Genomic DNA, 17,866 nt, shown 5'->3' with positions numbered 1-17,866 from the left:
AGAACGGGCACCTGGTTGTTCTTCGAACTGGGGCGGACACGATGGGCCGAATGGCCCCCTTCTGTGCTGTATATTTTCTATGGTTCGACAATGGCACCATAATTGTGGAACTGCACACACTGAAAGATGCTTGCCATTGTGAAGATTCTGAAGAATATTTCCAGTGGCGATGTAAAGGCCCGCCAGGGTCACAATTTGAGACAACGCCTTCGTTGGGCATGTAGAATCCTACATATGAGATAGTCATGAACAGACACTCCCAGCACCAACCCAATCACATTGAGCACACACAGCCAGCACTGGATATAAACGAGGGATTTTCTTTATTGCTGGAATCAGGTTCATTCTAGGCAGCTCCTTATTTTGCTGTGACACTTAATTAGCATAATAATAATCCATCATAAAAACAAATTGTTCGATGTGCTACAATCTTGTTTACAATTCATTAAAGACAATTGAGGTGCACAATTCTGACAGAATATCAACAGTTCCTTTCCCCTTTAAATTTTACAACATGTAACAAAACTACAAGAACCTGTCTACACTGTTACTGGCAGTCAGTGACCAGACAGTTCTGAACTATGTACAATCTATACATCCTAATGTGATATGATCAATAACACTCCCTCCTCCTTCCCCCCCCCCCCCCCCCACTTTTCATTAAATGGTATAGTCTAAGCTGACGATCACATGACTTTACATTATTAACAGCAGTCTGGGACCTGAGTCTTTAAATGTATGGATTAGCAGGAGCACCTCGGACTCCACTGTATCTACTGGTTTCCTAGCCTCTTCATTAATTTTCTCCCAACATCTCCTGAAGGCACTAACTGGTGCTGGTTCACGGCGTCACAGCCAGTCACTCTCCCCCCAGCCCAAGTACCTTATCCCCAAGTGGCCATTCTTCATGCACGAACTCAAGACAGTGAGCTTTAACTGGATAGTCATCTGAAACTGGGACAAAGTCAAATATGGTCCTGTCCACTTAACACGTATTTCCAGTAGGGGTTGCTGGTCAGTGATCAGCAATGGGAGCCCTGGCTGCTTCTTCCCCTCCCTAACCCAGGAATGTTGAGGCTAATTGTAGCATCCTTAGTGCAGTGCAGACAGGGGAACTGACCGAACTCTTATGCATCCTCTGATAAAACCGCTGCCTTGCCAGCCAACACCCACCCCGTGCAAAATTTAGTATTAATACTGGACGCAGTGGGGACGGGCCGAAGTGGGGAAAGGACTCGGTGGATTTTCTCCTCTGACGTGGGGTGTCTCAGTTAGAAGTCTGGGAAAATTTCTATTTTTAAAATCAAGTTGAGTACCGTGGGGGTTTAAGGTATGGGACTTGAGCACTCTCTCTGCCCAGTCCTCGTGCACTCTAGTTGGGGATACTCCAAGTTCCATTCTGTAGTCTTTTACACTAGATACATTCACAATCTTAAGTGATTTTTCGCTCCTCCTCTCTTGACTCCCGGTGGGATTTGGTTCCCTGGGAACAAGCAGCAGCCTGGTACTCCACCCGAGCGGCCAATCTTCACGTGGGAGACTGGACATTGAGTGTTGGCCAGGTATTCGAGCCTGATCCTGCCCCAACTCTAACACTTTCCAGCAGGAGTCACCCACAGTGGGCAGGTGTGAAAACCTTGGTTGGTTTTTTTTCTCCATAGCTTAGAGCCACTGAAGCAATTTGTAGCTGGTACTGCTACCGAGGCTGAGGTCAGCTCAGAGCAGAGACCAGGGATAGAATGTCCCATTACGTTTTGGGGTAGAAAGTGAGGGTACAGGAGTTGGATTTCACGCTCCCCTGGACTAGATTTTCTGCCAAGAGCTGGTTTTTTATTTTGAGAGAGCACGGCCGAGACAAAGAACAAATTAATTTATCCTTGCTGCCTTTTGCAAACTTACATTTTAGATTACACCTAAAAAAGGTTTTTAAAAGGGAAAAATACTGGACTGTTTAGAAAGGAAGCCAGATTTGAATCCCAACATTGACTAAAATTCCCATTTGAGCTTCTCCCTGGAGTACGAGGCGTTGGCCATGCTGTCTGAGGGACAAAGAGACTCTCTGCTGGAAAGAAAAAGCTTCCCCCCGCCCCCCCACCCCCAGCTTACCAGTGGAGTGTCCAGAAATTCATAAAATACAAATCAGACACCAAAAATGTGATTTTAAAAACAGAAAGCCTATTCTATTCACTCACATCATTGTCTACTGACGTGTAGGTATTAATTATTAAGATCCTCAAAAGGATTTCATGATCAACAGAGAATCAAACATTGGAACTCAATCTGCAATCCTTCCCCAGCTGGATTCAAACTTGGCAATAAGCAGGCACCCGAGCTCCTTCCCCCAGAGCTCAACACACCACCTGGCACAGCGATCAAAGGGATGGCATCACTGGAGTCTATAGAAAGCACGATATCCAAGGACAGCCAGGGGACAGAAGCAAAGGACGTTCTGTTGGCGCCAAATGTCCTCAGGTCCCCCACCCCCTCATACTTTCTCCCACCCCTTGTGTGAATAAACAGACACTTAAAATCTCTTGCAAGATTCAACTTGCTGTGTAAAATTGGAGACTCAGGTCCCTAAGTGACACAAGACATAAAAGAATAAATATTGCTGAACCCTCAGCCTTAAGGAAAATAAAAAGAGTATTGCAAAGGTCCATTAATAGAGATACACTTCAGTCATGAAGTACCCTCACATGACAGTGTCATGTGACCAGGTGAGAGTCATGTGACTGCACCCATCGGTGGAATGTTTGTGGTTTTGTATGTTCTTTTGCCTCTTTTTCCGTGATTTCCACTTCTCCTCAAACCTCAGGCCCCAAGTACAGTAAAACATTTTATACAGAGTGCATTAAAGTGCTCCATGACTAAAAACAAATTAACCGCTACAACTTCTGACAGATATGAACAAATGGGAAAAAAAAAACAATTTGTGCTTAAGTGCAAGTCGGAAGAACCCGCTCGAAAATTACAAGTTAAAGATATTTCTAGTGGTTAATTCTGCTCAGTATCTTCAAAGCTTTTGACCTGCTTAAAATAACTTTCTGGAATTACACGGCGCCTGGAACAACCCAAACTGTTAGTATGGGGCGGGTATGCTCATGGTCTCAAACTTAAGAGTTCTAGTTTATTGACTGATAATTGGGCTGGTTGGGAGTTTTTAAAATGGGATTTGGGGGGGCGTGCACGAAGGGAGAGGTCAAATTTGGTTTAACCACCAAATCCTGTCTCTCCTTGTCTGCTATGCCAGTAATTTTCAACCAGAGAAGTTGCTCCCACTCCAGGCAGAAGCTCGGAGTGGGGGGGGGGGGGAGGGAGGGAATTTTCTTGCTCTTAAAGCTGCCATTCTACTTTGTCTACTATCTCCTAACACCTCAACCATGCATCCTCTCTCCACACGACAGGCTGACTTTGAGTAGTTTTGCAGACTTGTATTTGGTATTGGGGATCAAAAATTCAGATTAACCACTTCAAGCAGGGGGGGTGGGGGAGAGAGAGAGAGGGAGGAAGAGAAAGAGAGAGAAAGTCATGCATCCCCCTTTGCCTCAGCTGGATCTGAACACCGGAGGTGGTGTGAGAACATTTTAACAGATCGTCACCAAGTTTATATCAAGCAGAGAGACTGGACCATTATCCACTCTGGATATGAGCCCAGTTGCCAGAGGTCACTGACATTGTTTGAATGCACCAGTGCGACAGTCTCCCTCCCCTCCTCAGACTGGAGATTTTAACCCCTCCTGGTGGGAACTAGATCTAAACACACATCTTGGAGTGAATCCATGCTCATTTGCTTTGTTGTAAAAGACCAGGCCAAATACACGTGTCGGAGGCATAGATGAGACAGTAACTCTCACCCATAGCACATCAAAAAATATACCTTAAATCAACAGATCAATTCATCACTGATCAAGACATCACCTACCCAGCACTTCCTTTTGTACAGTTTTCTCCCAGAGGAAACAATGCTATACCAGTAAAAGTCGATGTGGAGTGCATACACGCTTAAAGACTCATGTACACAAGGTAGGTGTACAATTACATGCACGCACTCATGCCGAGTTAACTTCATTTGCCGTGTGTATTTTGCCCTTTTTGATTTGCATTGATCGACACCTTGTGTGAGCAGGTCACAAGATGGTCTTCACCACCAAACAGAACCCTTCCCTACTCACTCTCTGGATGATCTGAAAGGACCTGTTACAATATTCAGACTGCTCAGTGATGGGCCCAGCCAAGAGAGGGAAGGCCCCAGGTTGGATCCCCAGGTCTGTGCCAAGTTAGCTAGTCTCAGCCGGGCCAGCAGTGAGGGCACTACAATTGGCCTCAGCGCCCCTAGTCTGCGGAGGGGATTAAAAAAAATTGCCCCTCCTGATCGCTACCCAGTGACCTCTGTTGGATATTGCGAGGGTGTGGACATCAGGTTGAGGACAGAATTGTGGTGTCCTCCACAGTGAAATAGTCTACCAATGCGCTCAGTCTAGGCTCACACATGGAGAATGGCCACTTTTGCAGGAGGGTATCGGGTGGGACCGTATCCCAGGAGGAGTCAATAGCTTCAGGACAGGAGGGTGGAACAGGTACGGAACAAAAGGAACATGTGAAGTGCACAGATAACCATGGGAGAGCCCAGAGTGCGTACAGTCCGCTGCTACATACGGACAATCTTTGGTGGGCCAAATGGCCTTTACCTAACCTCTTTTGACTGCCATGTCCAAACAGAAATGTGCTTCACACCTACTGAGGAATGAACACCAGGCTTGGATTGGTTTGGGGGTATCTGAAGCAGCACTGAGCCATTGCTTTTTCTACCTGTGCCCCTTGCTTTTGATATCTGAACGACCTCTGATAATTTTTGCTTCGTGCCTTGATTTTTTTTTTTCCTAACTATGCCATTCTCCCAGTTGCCAAAAGACTCCTTGTGACTGGTTGATGAAGAATGCAAGTGGGCAGCGAGAGCGGGTATCCAAAACAGGCTGCCAGGCGCACAGAGGAGCAGTTCTGATCTCTGCTCTCTTAGCAACTCTCACTGCCCAAATAGACAATGGTTAAGATTGAGACCTCACTGCGTTGAGATGCCCAGGGGTGATCTGGAGTGCCACCATTTCATGGTCTCGAGTGTCCTGTTTCTTCCACCCCCACATCGGATGAGGCAGAAACATTTTTTTTTGATGCGCGGATGCATGATCAGCTGGTGTCCAAACCTTCACGCCCGAGGGCTGAGCAGGACCTGGTACGCTCGTTGCAGTATCTGATCTCCATCAAAAGAGCCTGCGAGTGACTCAAGTGAACGCCACAACAACCTTAAAAGGTGGCACAAGAGAAGCCCAAATAAAATCAGTCATTCCTGGAGCTTGGAATAGGACAATGTGGGGTAGTTTGGCAAAGCAGCAACATATAAAAATTTAAAATACGGCCCACCTAAACCAGTCTACATGATCACGACCTAGAATGGAGTTAGCCTTCCCACAACCGACACAGGAGATATACCACCGGCAAGAAAATCACCATTATTTTTTTTGATCCATGGCAAATCACACGAATTTCATCCTCTAACTTTAGCACCTCAGGTTCCTCCTTGCTGCACTGACCATATCACAACACCTTGCAACTCCCTGCCCCCAAAACGCCATTAACCGACGAAACGAGCGTCTCATTACAGAAAGACATAAATATCACAAATTTTATTAAGACTCTTGCCAACATTTTGGGATACCCAGTGAAAGGGTTCATTCAAATCCAAGCCTCTCACTCATTCCCTCCCCCCAAAAATGCCTACACTGGGATTCTCTGAACTTAATGGCCGTATTGCTTTCCACCCAGGATGTAAATGCCCTAGTGTTACACGTGAAACACATTCCACTATCAGAAGAATAAAAAACGCTTTCAAAAAAAAAAATCACATTCGTTAAAAAGTAGAAACGCCGTAAAGGCATTCCCGATTTCTGGCGCGCGGAAAACGGTGGTTCCGTTCGGCGATCCATCGCCAGCACGGAGGTTGAATTATGTTGGTAATCACAGGATGGGGGTGGGAGGGTTAGTGGCTCACAGATGCTGCTCCAGATGTTCAACTCTCCCGTTGCCCCCTGCCCCCTCATATCTCACAGCCCCACAGGCCTGTGTTGCGCTGAGAGGGTGCCCTGAAATACTGAACCCCTTTTTATAAATACGAGTCCCAGTAACTTCTAGATTATATCTCCTGATAATAGATGAAAATGCGTGCGTGACGTATTCATAAGTTTCCAAAACGGACCATCCCTTCCAAAAATAGTAGAAGTAAATACAAATTGTGGCTGGTAAATCATGCTGCCATGCTTTGTCAGACAGTCTGATGCCGGGGGCATCTCAATTCTGAAAAGGATTTGAACACACTTGTCTGGGAGATCATCGGCACGTTCCGAGCAGTTCCTGTTTTTTTTTTTTAGTGGTCAGCTCCGACGTTCGCCCCCCATTCTCCCGCCCCAACCCCCCCCTCCAAACACAAGCCGTTATTTTGGGAATATTCCGGGGTTTCCACGCCAGCCAATGGCTGCGCTTGATTTTCTTCTGCCGCTCGCGTGGTTCAGAAGAAAATGATCTCGGCGCCACTGTCATCCAGCGCGGCGGACGGCGGCTGCTGCGTCACCACGACAACGGGCGCACGCTGGGACTGGGGGCTTCCGCTCGGCACCGACGTGCTTAGCGCGTGCAGCGGCTCGTGCTGAATGTCCACGGGGACGGAGGATTCTGGAATGGCAAAAGAAACATTTGGTTAAAATCTAGTAAATTGCTTGCGGCACTGCCCACGGTCGTTTTATGAATTCAAGTTTTTTTTAAAAAAACAGATACACAAAATGGCACGCCCCCCCCCCCACTCCGAGTCAAACTAACTCCGAGTCCAGTTCACCCCCTTTGTGGGGCACCTTGGGATTTTTAACCCTCTGATGCCTCATTAAGTGGCCATTCAGGAAAAGGGGAGAGAAAATAGGAGAAAGCACAAAATGAAAAGTTTTGCAACAGTGTGTGCTTGTCAGTCCAATGCTAGCACTTACAAATGTTGAATCTGAGCAAAACAGTGTCAACATTAAAAAAAAACTTTCATTAATATAAAATCGCTCGATCGCACTGAAATGTCTCAAATCGCTGCACACAATGAGACACTTCTGGAATGCTGTGGCTGTTGTGAAAGCAAATACTGCAGCCATTTTGCACACGGTTAGTAATAGTAATGAGGTTAATCAGCTTTTGGTGGTGTTGGTTGAGGGAGGAATGGTGGCCAAGACAGTGGGAGAACTCTTCTCTTCAAGTAGTCCTTTAATGTCCACCTCAACAGACTTACCACAGTCTACTCAATGCAAATCTACATTTATATAGCACCTCTCAAGGTGATTTACAGTGGGTGGGGGTGGAATGCTATAAGCGTGGGCAATGAGCAGGAAGGACAGAATTTAGGGGAGGTGACCAAAAACGTGGTCAAAGAGGTAGGTTCTGAGGAGGCTTTTGAAGGTGGTAACCAAAGTAACAAGGGGTTTGCAGAAGAGTTTAGGGAGGGAGTGCACAGAGACGTAGTGGCTGAAGGCTGGTTGGGAGCAGGAGGCCGGATGCTTTCTGTGATGTAGGGTTATTGGAGAATATCGCAGAATACTGCTGTTTGTGGAATGCTGCCGTGTGCAAAATGGCTGCACTGTGATTGTACTTCAAAGTAATTCATGAGAAGCCGTTCGAGATACCAGATAAGGCACTACATAAATGCAAATCTCAGATCTAGTGGAGAGAGGTTATGAAGGGATTTGAAAATGGGGTGAGGACCTTAAAGCCAATGTGTTGGTGATGGAGAGCCAGTGGGGGTTAGCAAGGATAGGGGCGAGGGTACAGTACGGATTCACCAGGATACATGGCATAAAGATATACAAGGACGGAGAAAGACTGGAAAAGGTGGGGCTGTTTTCGCTAGAACAGAGGAGATTACTGGGTGATTTGATAAAGGTTTTTAAAATTAGGAAGGGATGGGACACAATCGATAGAAACAGAAAGTATCCAGTGACTGAAGGGCTTAGATCCAAGGGGCACAAGATTAAATCCAAGAGATTTGGGAAGAGAGCAGGAGAAACTTTTAAAAAAAAAACACAGGAGGTTTGTGAGCCTGTGGTACGTAATAGTGGAGTTAGTGATTGAAGGAGAGGCCAGGGCAACATTTAAGAATAGGTTAGATAAGTGGTTGAAGAAAATGGGAATAAAGGGATATGGGAACATGGGATTAGGTCTACTGCTTCTGTGGAGGAGAAACACCAACACGGACTGATTGGCCCAACAGCCAGTTTCTGTGTTTTAATTTCTATGTAATCTCCACAATTGTAGCGAAAGAAGCAGAGACCATGTCAGCATTTAAGAATGGGTTAGATAAGTGGTTGAAGGAATTGGGGATAAAGGGATATGGGAGCGGGGGCAGACACATGGGATTAGGACTACACCAACACAGATTGGTTGGGCTCAAAGGCTTGTTTCAACGGTGTCGTTTCTCTGTAATTGCGTGCAGGTTGCGGAGCAGTCGAGTGCAAGCTGACTGCGATATCTTGGACCCTCACCTTGGGAGACACTTTGGCTGTTTGGCATCACAGGGCTCGATGACCTCCTGCTCCTTACTGTCCCATCATCCTTTACGGAAAGCCTCACCTGACTGTTTTGCCTGAGGTCTCCGCCGACTGGTGCTGCAGGGAAGGAGAGAGTTTATATTTAATTCAAGGGATGCGTTTAGGGCAACAAGTCGCAAGAAAGAAGGGAGAAAAAAGGAAGAGAGAGCACAAGAAAAATAGATTAAGAATTAGGACCACTGTCTTGGCTAAGTGCTCCACTCAGTGTGGAATTGAACCATATTCACCAGGGAAGGCCCAGTCATGATGCCCCGGTCTCTTCTGCGTTATTGGCGATCAGCACTATGATTGCCCACAGTGGCCCGGACTAGGCAGGATAAAGATCTGCCAGGGTTCCGGCTCCTGATTTCTATCCAGTGACTGAAAAACCTCTTGGACATCTGAGGACACTGTGGTTAGAGCACATAATAGCTCTCCCTATGATACTGTTCCAGACTTTTGGCAAAGTTCCACATGGAAGACTTCTAATGAAACTAAAAGCCACAGGAGTGGAGAGCTGGACATGGGGTTAGAGAAACAGCTGGCTTAAAAAAAACCTGAAAAAACAGACAATATTCATGTGATGGGGGACTGTGGGGGGGGGAGGTATTGAGTGGGTTCTGCAGGGGTCAGTGTCAGAGTGGGGATGGGAGAGGGGATGTGTAGAGAGGGTCCTAGAGGGGTCAGTGTCAGACTAGGGGTGGGTGGTATTGAGAGGGTCCTGCAGTTCAAACTGTAAAGGAGGTCCTCACTGAACTATATAAAATATTAAACAGATAAACTAAATTTAGAATAAACAAGGAGGGTAGGGCCAGAGGACAGAAATAAAAAATAATGAAAATGGACGAGTGAGAAATATGTGAACAGTCTGCTAGCTGGGGTAGTAGAGCAAAAACATTAAGGCTGGTCAGTGTGCCAAAGATGTTATAAAGGGAGAGATGGGGTACTGGAGGGATAGGCTTCGACGGGAAAGTTGTGGGGCTAGAGAGTGATGGGAGAATTAGGGTACTAGAATGATGGGATTCAACGGGATAGGTCGGATACGAGGGGGCTGGGCTTCAACGGGATAGGTCGGGCATTAGAAGGTTTAGCTTCGATGGACCGAATGACCATGCGTTGTCCCCGAACGTTCTTCTGCCCTTCAGACTCCTGCTCGTCGACGTGAGGACAGGAGAGAGCTTGGCACTCAGCATCAAGGCCAACACAAGGGTGAGGTACCAGGGGCCTTGAACTGAATCCCAGCACTTCCATGCAGGAGGGGCTACAGCTGATGAAAGGGAGGAAAAATAAATAATTTGAGAAAGACTGAAGAGACGAGACGAGGGTGAGCTTTACCTGTGGCATATGGTATGGAGAAGGAGGGCATGCCAGCGATCGACTGTCGGTCCTTTCCTTTTCCGCCCTTTTCCTTTCCCCCTTTCAAGGTGGCAAGTTTGGTGGGGATTTTCTGCTGTACGCCGGTATGCTTCAGAATCTGATTGGTGGCGCTCACGAGGTGGATGGGCACCTCGGGCTTTGGGAGGAGGGACGATCGGTTCTCAGTTGTGCGCACAAACAACGAGCCGGTGCTGTTCTCCCTCCGAAGCTGGATTTCAGCTGGTTGCTCCGAGAGCTCTGCCACTGTGATGGGCTGCCCGTGGTACTTCAGGCTGTGCTGGCCCACTCCTGCCTCGTTCGGCGGTAAGGGGTTCACTTCGGTTCGGTCTCCGTCAAGGCTCTGGGAGTGGGTGAGGCCTGGGATCTAAAGGCCGGAGATAAATTGCATGAGTTCAAGGCGACTTGGATGTCAGCAGCCTACCTGGACTGATAATCAAGAGGATACCTCATGGTAGCTGCTGCAATGGGACCAGCTGTATAAACACAGGAGGTTCACAGCTAAGACCGTATGATGGCTGGTGTCCTCCCCGAGTTGCATAAACATGGTAACCTGTCAGTAGCCAGGGGACACACTATTCATATACTGAGCAATATTAAGGTGTCAACCTTGGCTCAGTGGTAGCACTGAGTCAGAAGGTTGTGGGTTCAAGCCCCACTCAAGAGACTTGAGCACATTATATAGGCTGGGACTCTGGTGCAGCACTGAGGAAGTGCTGCACTGTTGGAGGTGCCGTCTTTCGGATGAGACGTTAAATCGAGGCTCTGTCTGCCCTCTCAGACGGACGTGGAAGATCCCACGGCACTATGTGAAGGAGAGCAAGGGAGCTCTCCCGGTGACCTGACCAACGTTTATCCCTCGATCAACACCTAAAACAGGTGATCTGGTCATTTGCTGCTAGGCGGATCTTGTGCGTGACTTGCCTGCTGCATTTCCTACATTACAGTGGCTACATGTCAAAATTGTATGTAAATATAGGTTAATTCTTTACAGGGGGCACAACAGTCCTGGAAATGTGTTTGTGAAAAGGGAAGAGTCATCCCTCGTTTGGGTCAGGACACCCACACGTGAAATGGACACGACGATGTGCTGAAATGCAACTTAAGTCATTGCAACATCTAGAAGAAAAACCAATCTTCCATTGTAGTTTGTAGCTCAGTCCCAACAGGTTATCACTTTCTTTACACTGACTGTAGCTATTCTTCATTGATGCTGCTCTACACAGATTGCTCCACAGGCTATATTATCAAAGGTTCATAGAGAACAGGAACCTTTCAATAATTCTGATCAAAAGCCACTACTGCCCTCCAGTGGGCCTTTGACTCGGTCCCACAGAAGATGTCGCGGTGCAAAACCATTTTCTAATTTTCCATTTTGTTCCAACAAAAAAAAAGCAATTCTGTCCTCATCTGGCACTCACACCCAGGAGGGGTCACCGACTGACAATCTGCAGCAATAATTCCGGCTGCTGTTACTCTCTCTAAACCAGTGACACTGACACTACTTATAGCACCCTTACGACCTCTCGACTCAGGTCAATTAACTCATTGCAGACCTGGGAGCACCCTGCTCCACACGGCTCTGTACATAAGAACATAAGAAATAGGAGCAGGAGTAGGCCAATCGGCCCCTCGAGCCTGCTCCGCCATTCAATAAGATCATGGCTGATCTGATCCTAACCTCAAATCTAAATTCATGTCCAATTTCCCGCCCGCTCCCCGTAACCCTTAATTCCCTTTACTTCTAGGAAGCTCTCTATTTCTGTTTTAAATTTATTTAATGATGTAGCTTCCACAGCTTCCTGGGGCTGCAAATTCCACAGACCTACTACCCTCTGAGTGAAGAAGTTTCTCCTCATCTCAGTTTTGAAAGAGCAGCCCCTTATTCTAAGATTATGCCCCCTCGTTCTAGTTTCACCCATCCTTGGGAACATCCTTAGCGCATCCACCCGATCAAGCCCCTTCACAATCTTATATGTTTCAATAAGATCGCCTCTCATTCTTCTGAACTCCAATGAGTAGAGTCCCAATCTACTCACTGGGTGATACATTCAGCCATCAGTGAACCACCCACAATCTGCGAATCGAGGTATTTTCACCTGGGCCTCGTTTGCATGGATTGCACGCCCGTTCTTTTGTTGACCATCAGTGCTTCTGCCGTGGTTATTCAGAGTGCTTCAAAATTAAGGCCAGGTGATATTTTCGTTAAGCTTGCTCTCCCCCCGCGTTTCTTTCACAGCGCTGCCGGTCCCTGCCTTTTAGCAGCTCTTGGGACCCTGCTAAAAATCAGGCCCCAGATACCAACAGAGGTCGGATTTAATCCACCTTACACAGACAGTGCGCTGTGGGGAGCACAAAAACTGGAGCACGAGGTCGAATGGAGAGCAGGTTCTGCAGTCCTGATAGTTCACGGTTAATTTCAATTCAGGGCAATCTCAGTACACGGGCACACACACAAACAACTATAACGACGATAGTTATGAACGGGATTCTACAATTAGCATAGATTTAAGGTGATTGGCAAAAGAACCAAAGGTGACATGAGGAAAAACTTTTTTTACACAGTTAGGATCTGGAATGCACTGCCCAAGGGGGTGATGGAGGCAGATTCAATCATGGCCTTCAAAAGGGAATGGGGGGGGGGGGGGAAAGAGTGGGACTAGCTGGATTGCTCTTGCATAGAGCCGTGCAGACTCGATGGGCCAAATGGCCTCCTTCTGTGCTGTAACCTTTCTAAGATTCTAGCTACAGGACCCCTGGGAGACAGGTTGGGGGGGGGGGGGGGGGTGGGGGAAAGAAAAGAGAAATCAGCTGTAGCTTGATGTCCAGTTACTCCCGCTGGAAAGTGCACTTCTGTGTGATGCTTTCTGCAGTTGAATATCCCGTTGGCACACTGTCTAGGCTCACGCATGAAAAGGCTACTGGGGCAGGGAAACCAGAGGGCTGCTGGCCCCCATGGAATTGTACCGAGCCTGAGCTGGCACCTTCGGCACAGGAGAGAATTAAGAATTAAGACGTGTCTTCACGCAGTTGTCCAGTAAATACAAAGCCCATCTCATTACCTGCCCGGCTTCAGGTGGATACACGGTTGTGTTCTGCTTCAGTAGTTTGCGCTGTTGCTGCTCCAAGCGTTCCCTCTCCTTCTCCACCGCTCGCTGGGACTCTCGGAGACGCTCCAGGTCCTGCTGGTATTCCTGCCGGTGTCGCTCCAGGTCCTCCTGCTCCTGAGCCAGCCGTTCCTTCAGCTGCTGGACGCCCTCCTCGCGCTCCTGGAGCTGAGCCTCCTGGAGGCTCATGTCACGAATCTGGCGGTCCCGCTCCCGCTCCCATTTCTGCTGCTCCTGCCGCACCTGGTTCTGCAGCTTCTGGACGTTGGCCCGCTCTTCGCGCTGCTTCTCGAAGTTCCGCTGCTTTTCCTGCTCCAGGAGCTGACTCCCACGCGGGCCCGGAAGGCGGTATTGCCTGTCCCGCTCCCCGCCCCGCTGCATCTCGATGTAGCTGTCCTGTTGGGCAATTGTAACCTAAGGAACACACAGATTATAGACCATGAAAAACCAGAGCTGGCAAATACACAAGCATGGAATTTACAGCACAGGAGGCGGCCGTTCGGACCTTCCTGCCTGTCCCACTGTTATCTACTCTAATCCCATTTCCTTATCAAATACTTCTCCAATTCCCTCTTGAATTATGCTGTAGTCTCTGCCTCAATAGCCCCCTTGTGGTAAACCATTCCATGTTCTAATAACCCTCCGTGAAAACATTTCTTCTAATTTCCCCTTTCATTCTTCGTGATAATCCTCAGACTCTGCCCCCTAGTTACCGATTTACCAAGCAGTAGAAACAATTTTTCACTAATTATCCTCTCAAAACCTTGCAGAATATATGAAAACCTGTTAGAGTCCCACCCATAACCTTCTCAATTCCAGCGAAAAATAAAACTGAGCTTCTGTTTACATCTACACCCTCTGATTTCCTGGTATTTTTCTGGTGAATCTCAGTAGTGCCCTTTCTATGGCCAGCATTTTCCAACTGGCATTATTGTGACACAGGCAGTTACTTGTCTAAAATAACACTCATCACAAGATCTAGGCTCATGGCTGTATCATGCTTCCTATAATCAGGTGCCCAGAATTGCACACAATACGCCAACTGTTACCTAACCAATGTCCTGTACAAATTCAGCATCACTTTCTTGTTTTTATATTTAATGACCCTATAAATAAAACCCCGAATCCCATTTGTCCTTTTGGGGCCTTTTCTACCTGCACTCCCACACCAAAGGGGGCAATTTTAACCTAACTGACCTGGTGGGAAACTGACGTGATCGGTCACTTGGTTTACACCCCATCCCGATTTTACTTACAATTTACGTCAATGGAAGGTAACATCAGGCAGGGTATAAATAAGGCAGCCGATCAGATCTCCTCAGTTTCCTACCGGGTGGGTTAGCTTAAAAGTACCCCCCCCCCCCCCACCCCAACCACGTTTTAAAACTTGGGTTCCATTCCCAGATTTCCCCTTTGAACTTCCCCACGTGTCCTCACTCGGTTGTTTTGCTGCTGGAAGCGAGGAGCGGTCTGGGTTACAAACCTTTCCAATCATCACTTTACAATGCAGAGAGGTGACACTCACAGCAAAATTAATACCACGTGCTCTGGGAGGTCACTCTGCCTACGCGTGAATATCTGCACCAGTGCTGCGAGGTATTACAAAATTAATAACAGTCCTAGCATGTGGAAGAGAGGTTCTCCAATCTTCACCTACAATTAGATGTTAGCATAAAATGTCTACACTACATGGATTCCTGTGCTTCATAATTTATGCGTGCATACATGTCCCACTAAAGGAAACAAGTGAGACAAAAATGCTTAGCAATGAAAATTTCACACTGGTGTCAAATTTCACTTGACTGGGTGAAGGGCTGTATTGGGTGGCAAGTTCCAATCTCATCACTGTCCTTCGTGCTGACACACGGTGCACGAAATGGAACAATGTCCCCGTTACTTGTACTGCCTGCCTTTACATTTTTTTTTGGAATGATGTTACTGGTTTAGTGTTACGACTTGCGTTAAGTCACGAGTGTTTTGTTTGTGCCTGTGTGCAGGTCAGTTGGGCACTGGCCTGAGGTTGCCTGAACTCAACCTTGAAAAGGGGTGACTAGGAAGGGACCATAAAGAGGTTTTTAAGATGATAAACAATATAGAGAAGGCAAGTCCAGAAAACGACTTCAAATTAAACTGAGACAGTCGGACAAGGGGGCACAGGTTCAACGCAGTGAACTGATATCAGGAAGTTCTTCACACAAAGCGTGATCGACACAAGATTGTACTTTGGATCAGTGGGGGAGGCAAGACTGTGACATAATTTAGTCGACCCTAGATGGGGTGACTGGGAGAGGGATGGGAGGACTATCGGTTTTCGCTGGATGGATGTGCTATGATGGGGTGAATCCACTTCCTCATTTGTGTCCACCTTGTGACCTTGATCTATTAGAATTATTTTTAAAACGCTCACCTTCAGCTTGTACAGCAGATGTGTCAGTGTCTGCACACTCTGTGCCAACTAGAGAGAGAACCAGGCATGTGTTAGAAAGACAAATTACACACATTTCCGACAGTGAGAACCTTACTGTTTAGATCAAAATTTGCAAAAAGTGCTACTTTCCTGTGTCTGTTTTATTGCGACCATCAGACTTTTAAAATTCAAGCTTGGTGTCGCCTTATCATTACTGCTTCATTTACCTCATCATCTCTCCTACTCTTTTCAAACTTGGTTGGGTCCTGCTACATTCTTTAAAAATTCATTCTTGTGGGTATCACTGGCAAGGCCAGCATTCATTGCCCATCCCTTGTTGCCCTGAGAAAGTGGTGATGGGCCTGTTTCATGAACGGCTGCAGTCTATGTGGTAAAGGTGCTCCCACAGTGCTGTTAGGTAGGGAGTTCCAGGATCTTGACCCAGCAACGACGAAGGAACGGTTGATATATGTCTGAGTCGGGATGGTGTGACTTGGAGGAGGAACTTTGAGGTGATGGGGTTCCCATGCACCTGCTGCCCCCTTCTAGGAGGTCGCGGGTTTGGGAGGTGCTGCCGAACTATTGGCGAGTTGCTGCAGCGCATCTTGTAGAGAGCACACACTGCAGCCACGGTGCGCCAATGGCGGAAGGGGTGGATGTTTAGACCTACAGATACCGGTTCTGAACACTTACAAAAATATCTTTCATTATTTTAATTTCACAAATACTATTGCCCTGTTTCATCAAAATTATTCACAGAATGGAAGTAAAATGTCACAATCTTACCTCTGTATCGTGCAGCAAACTGCTGTTACTATTGTTGTACCACCGGGGTAGATCACTCTGAAAGAGAGAATGGAGTCACTAAGTTAGAGATTGTGCCAGAGAATGGCTGAATGGAGGCTTCTGGTGTATACAGTCGATCTGATAGGTGCTCAGACCACAGCAGTGGCAGGAAGGGTTGCTGGGAATCTTGTGGTTAGTGCTGCACCAAACGTCTGATTTTTAAAACATTAATATCTCCGTTAACGGGTGTATTTTCTTGCGTTCACTGATGCTAGCAGATTCCCCACTTTATACCCATGCTGACTTTTTCGTTAATGTGAATTAATGAAGGAACATCTGCCTCTTATTTCTACGTCTCGATGTGGGGGGATATGATAGTCATTAAAGTTCGCAATAAATTCAACAGCAGCAAAGGGATTATGAGAACTTGAGTCACAATCCCCTCTTTCGTTATTCTGTCCTGTCCCCCGATTTAAGATGACCCCCACCACCCCCCCCCAACCGATGTTAAAATCACCAAGTCTGAATCGAGTCATTTTAATCCTTTAAAGAAAATCCTGCAGAATCTCCCCTTCTGACTCAGTCAGCAGCTGAGCCACACAGACCTAGAAGCTCCTAGATTGAATCCCTGACTTGATCTGTTGCTGTACTAAACCAGGAAACTGGCAGGGCTACAAAACCGGCTAGTACTCCTGATTAGGGAGGATAAAACATAACAGCCATGGTTCATGCTCAAAAAATTGGGGTTGCTTTTGTTAAAACAAAGGAAATTACAAGGTGATTTGATAGAGGTGTTTAAAAATCACAAAGGAATGGGACAGAGTAGATAGAAACAGACTTTCCAGTGGTGGAGGGGTCTAGGACAAAGAGCCATAGATATAAGATTAAATGCAAGACATTTAGGACAGCGAGCAGGAGGAACCTGTTACACAGAGGGTTGTGGGGCTGTGGAATATACTAGCGGAGTCAGTGACTGAAGCAGAGACCATGTCAACATTTCATAGTAGGCAGAAGGAAAGGGCAATAAAAGGATATGGGCACACAGGATTAGGCACAATGCTCATGTGGAGGATTAACACCAACACAGACTAGGTGGGCTGAACGGCCTGTTTCCGTGTTGTAATTTTTTTGTAATTCATGATTTCTGTTATGTACAGGATAATTACTATTTAAACCATTCCGAGAGACGGGAAGGGGCATGAGGATTCCATCGACTGCATGTCAAAAGTCAGCACATTAGCGTTTATTATTGGGGAAGTAAAGGGAAATATGGTAGACACTGGACACAGGGACGAAACCATTAACGTTAAGGGCTCCTTAGAGAGTTACTGTACCGTCCATCCACTCTCGGTGCACATGTCCTGCAGTTGGGGATCAGAACTTGCCCGAGATCCAGCTTTCTCTTTCACCTTCAGTTCGCTGCTAGAAGACAGCGTGTTCGACTTTTTCTTGATGGAACCATCTAAAAATGAGAGAGAGAGAGAGAGAGAGAGAGAAAAACAGAGAGGTAAACGGAGCGCGGGAGACAAGACAAGTGACCATTCCCAGTACCACACAGCTGCTCACCCACCCACCAGCCCACCTAC

General features: G+C 47.0%; 1 protein-coding gene across 4 annotated transcripts in view; it reads right to left on the bottom strand.

The window, feature by feature from the left end:
• Positions 1-300: 300 nt before the first annotated feature.
• arhgef18b (rho/rac guanine nucleotide exchange factor (GEF) 18b) overlaps positions 301-17,866 on the bottom strand; it is a 97,373-nt gene continuing 79,807 nt past the window's right edge. For all 4 annotated transcript variants that reach the window (XM_067968462.1, XM_067968463.1, XM_067968465.1 and 1 more), the window contains 7 exons: positions 17,615-17,742; positions 16,281-16,337; positions 15,495-15,542; positions 13,043-13,501; positions 9,942-10,347; positions 8,562-8,684; positions 301-6,723 (listed from right to left, as the gene is read on the bottom strand). In XM_067968462.1, coding sequence (XP_067824563.1) covers positions 6,560-6,723; positions 8,562-8,684; positions 9,942-10,347; positions 13,043-13,501; positions 15,495-15,542; positions 16,281-16,337; positions 17,615-17,742 — 1,385 coding nt within the window. In that variant the 3' untranslated portion in view covers positions 301-6,559. The remainder of the gene's footprint in view (positions 6,724-8,561; positions 8,685-9,941; positions 10,348-13,042; positions 13,502-15,494; positions 15,543-16,280; positions 16,338-17,614; positions 17,743-17,866) is intronic.

The sequence above is a fragment of the Heptranchias perlo genome, chromosome 29, assembly GCF_035084215.1.
Source record: "Heptranchias perlo isolate sHepPer1 chromosome 29, sHepPer1.hap1, whole genome shotgun sequence".
NCBI classification, from domain to species: domain Eukaryota; kingdom Metazoa; phylum Chordata; class Chondrichthyes; order Hexanchiformes; family Hexanchidae; genus Heptranchias; species Heptranchias perlo.
This window is presented reverse-complemented; position numbering and strand designations above follow the sequence as displayed.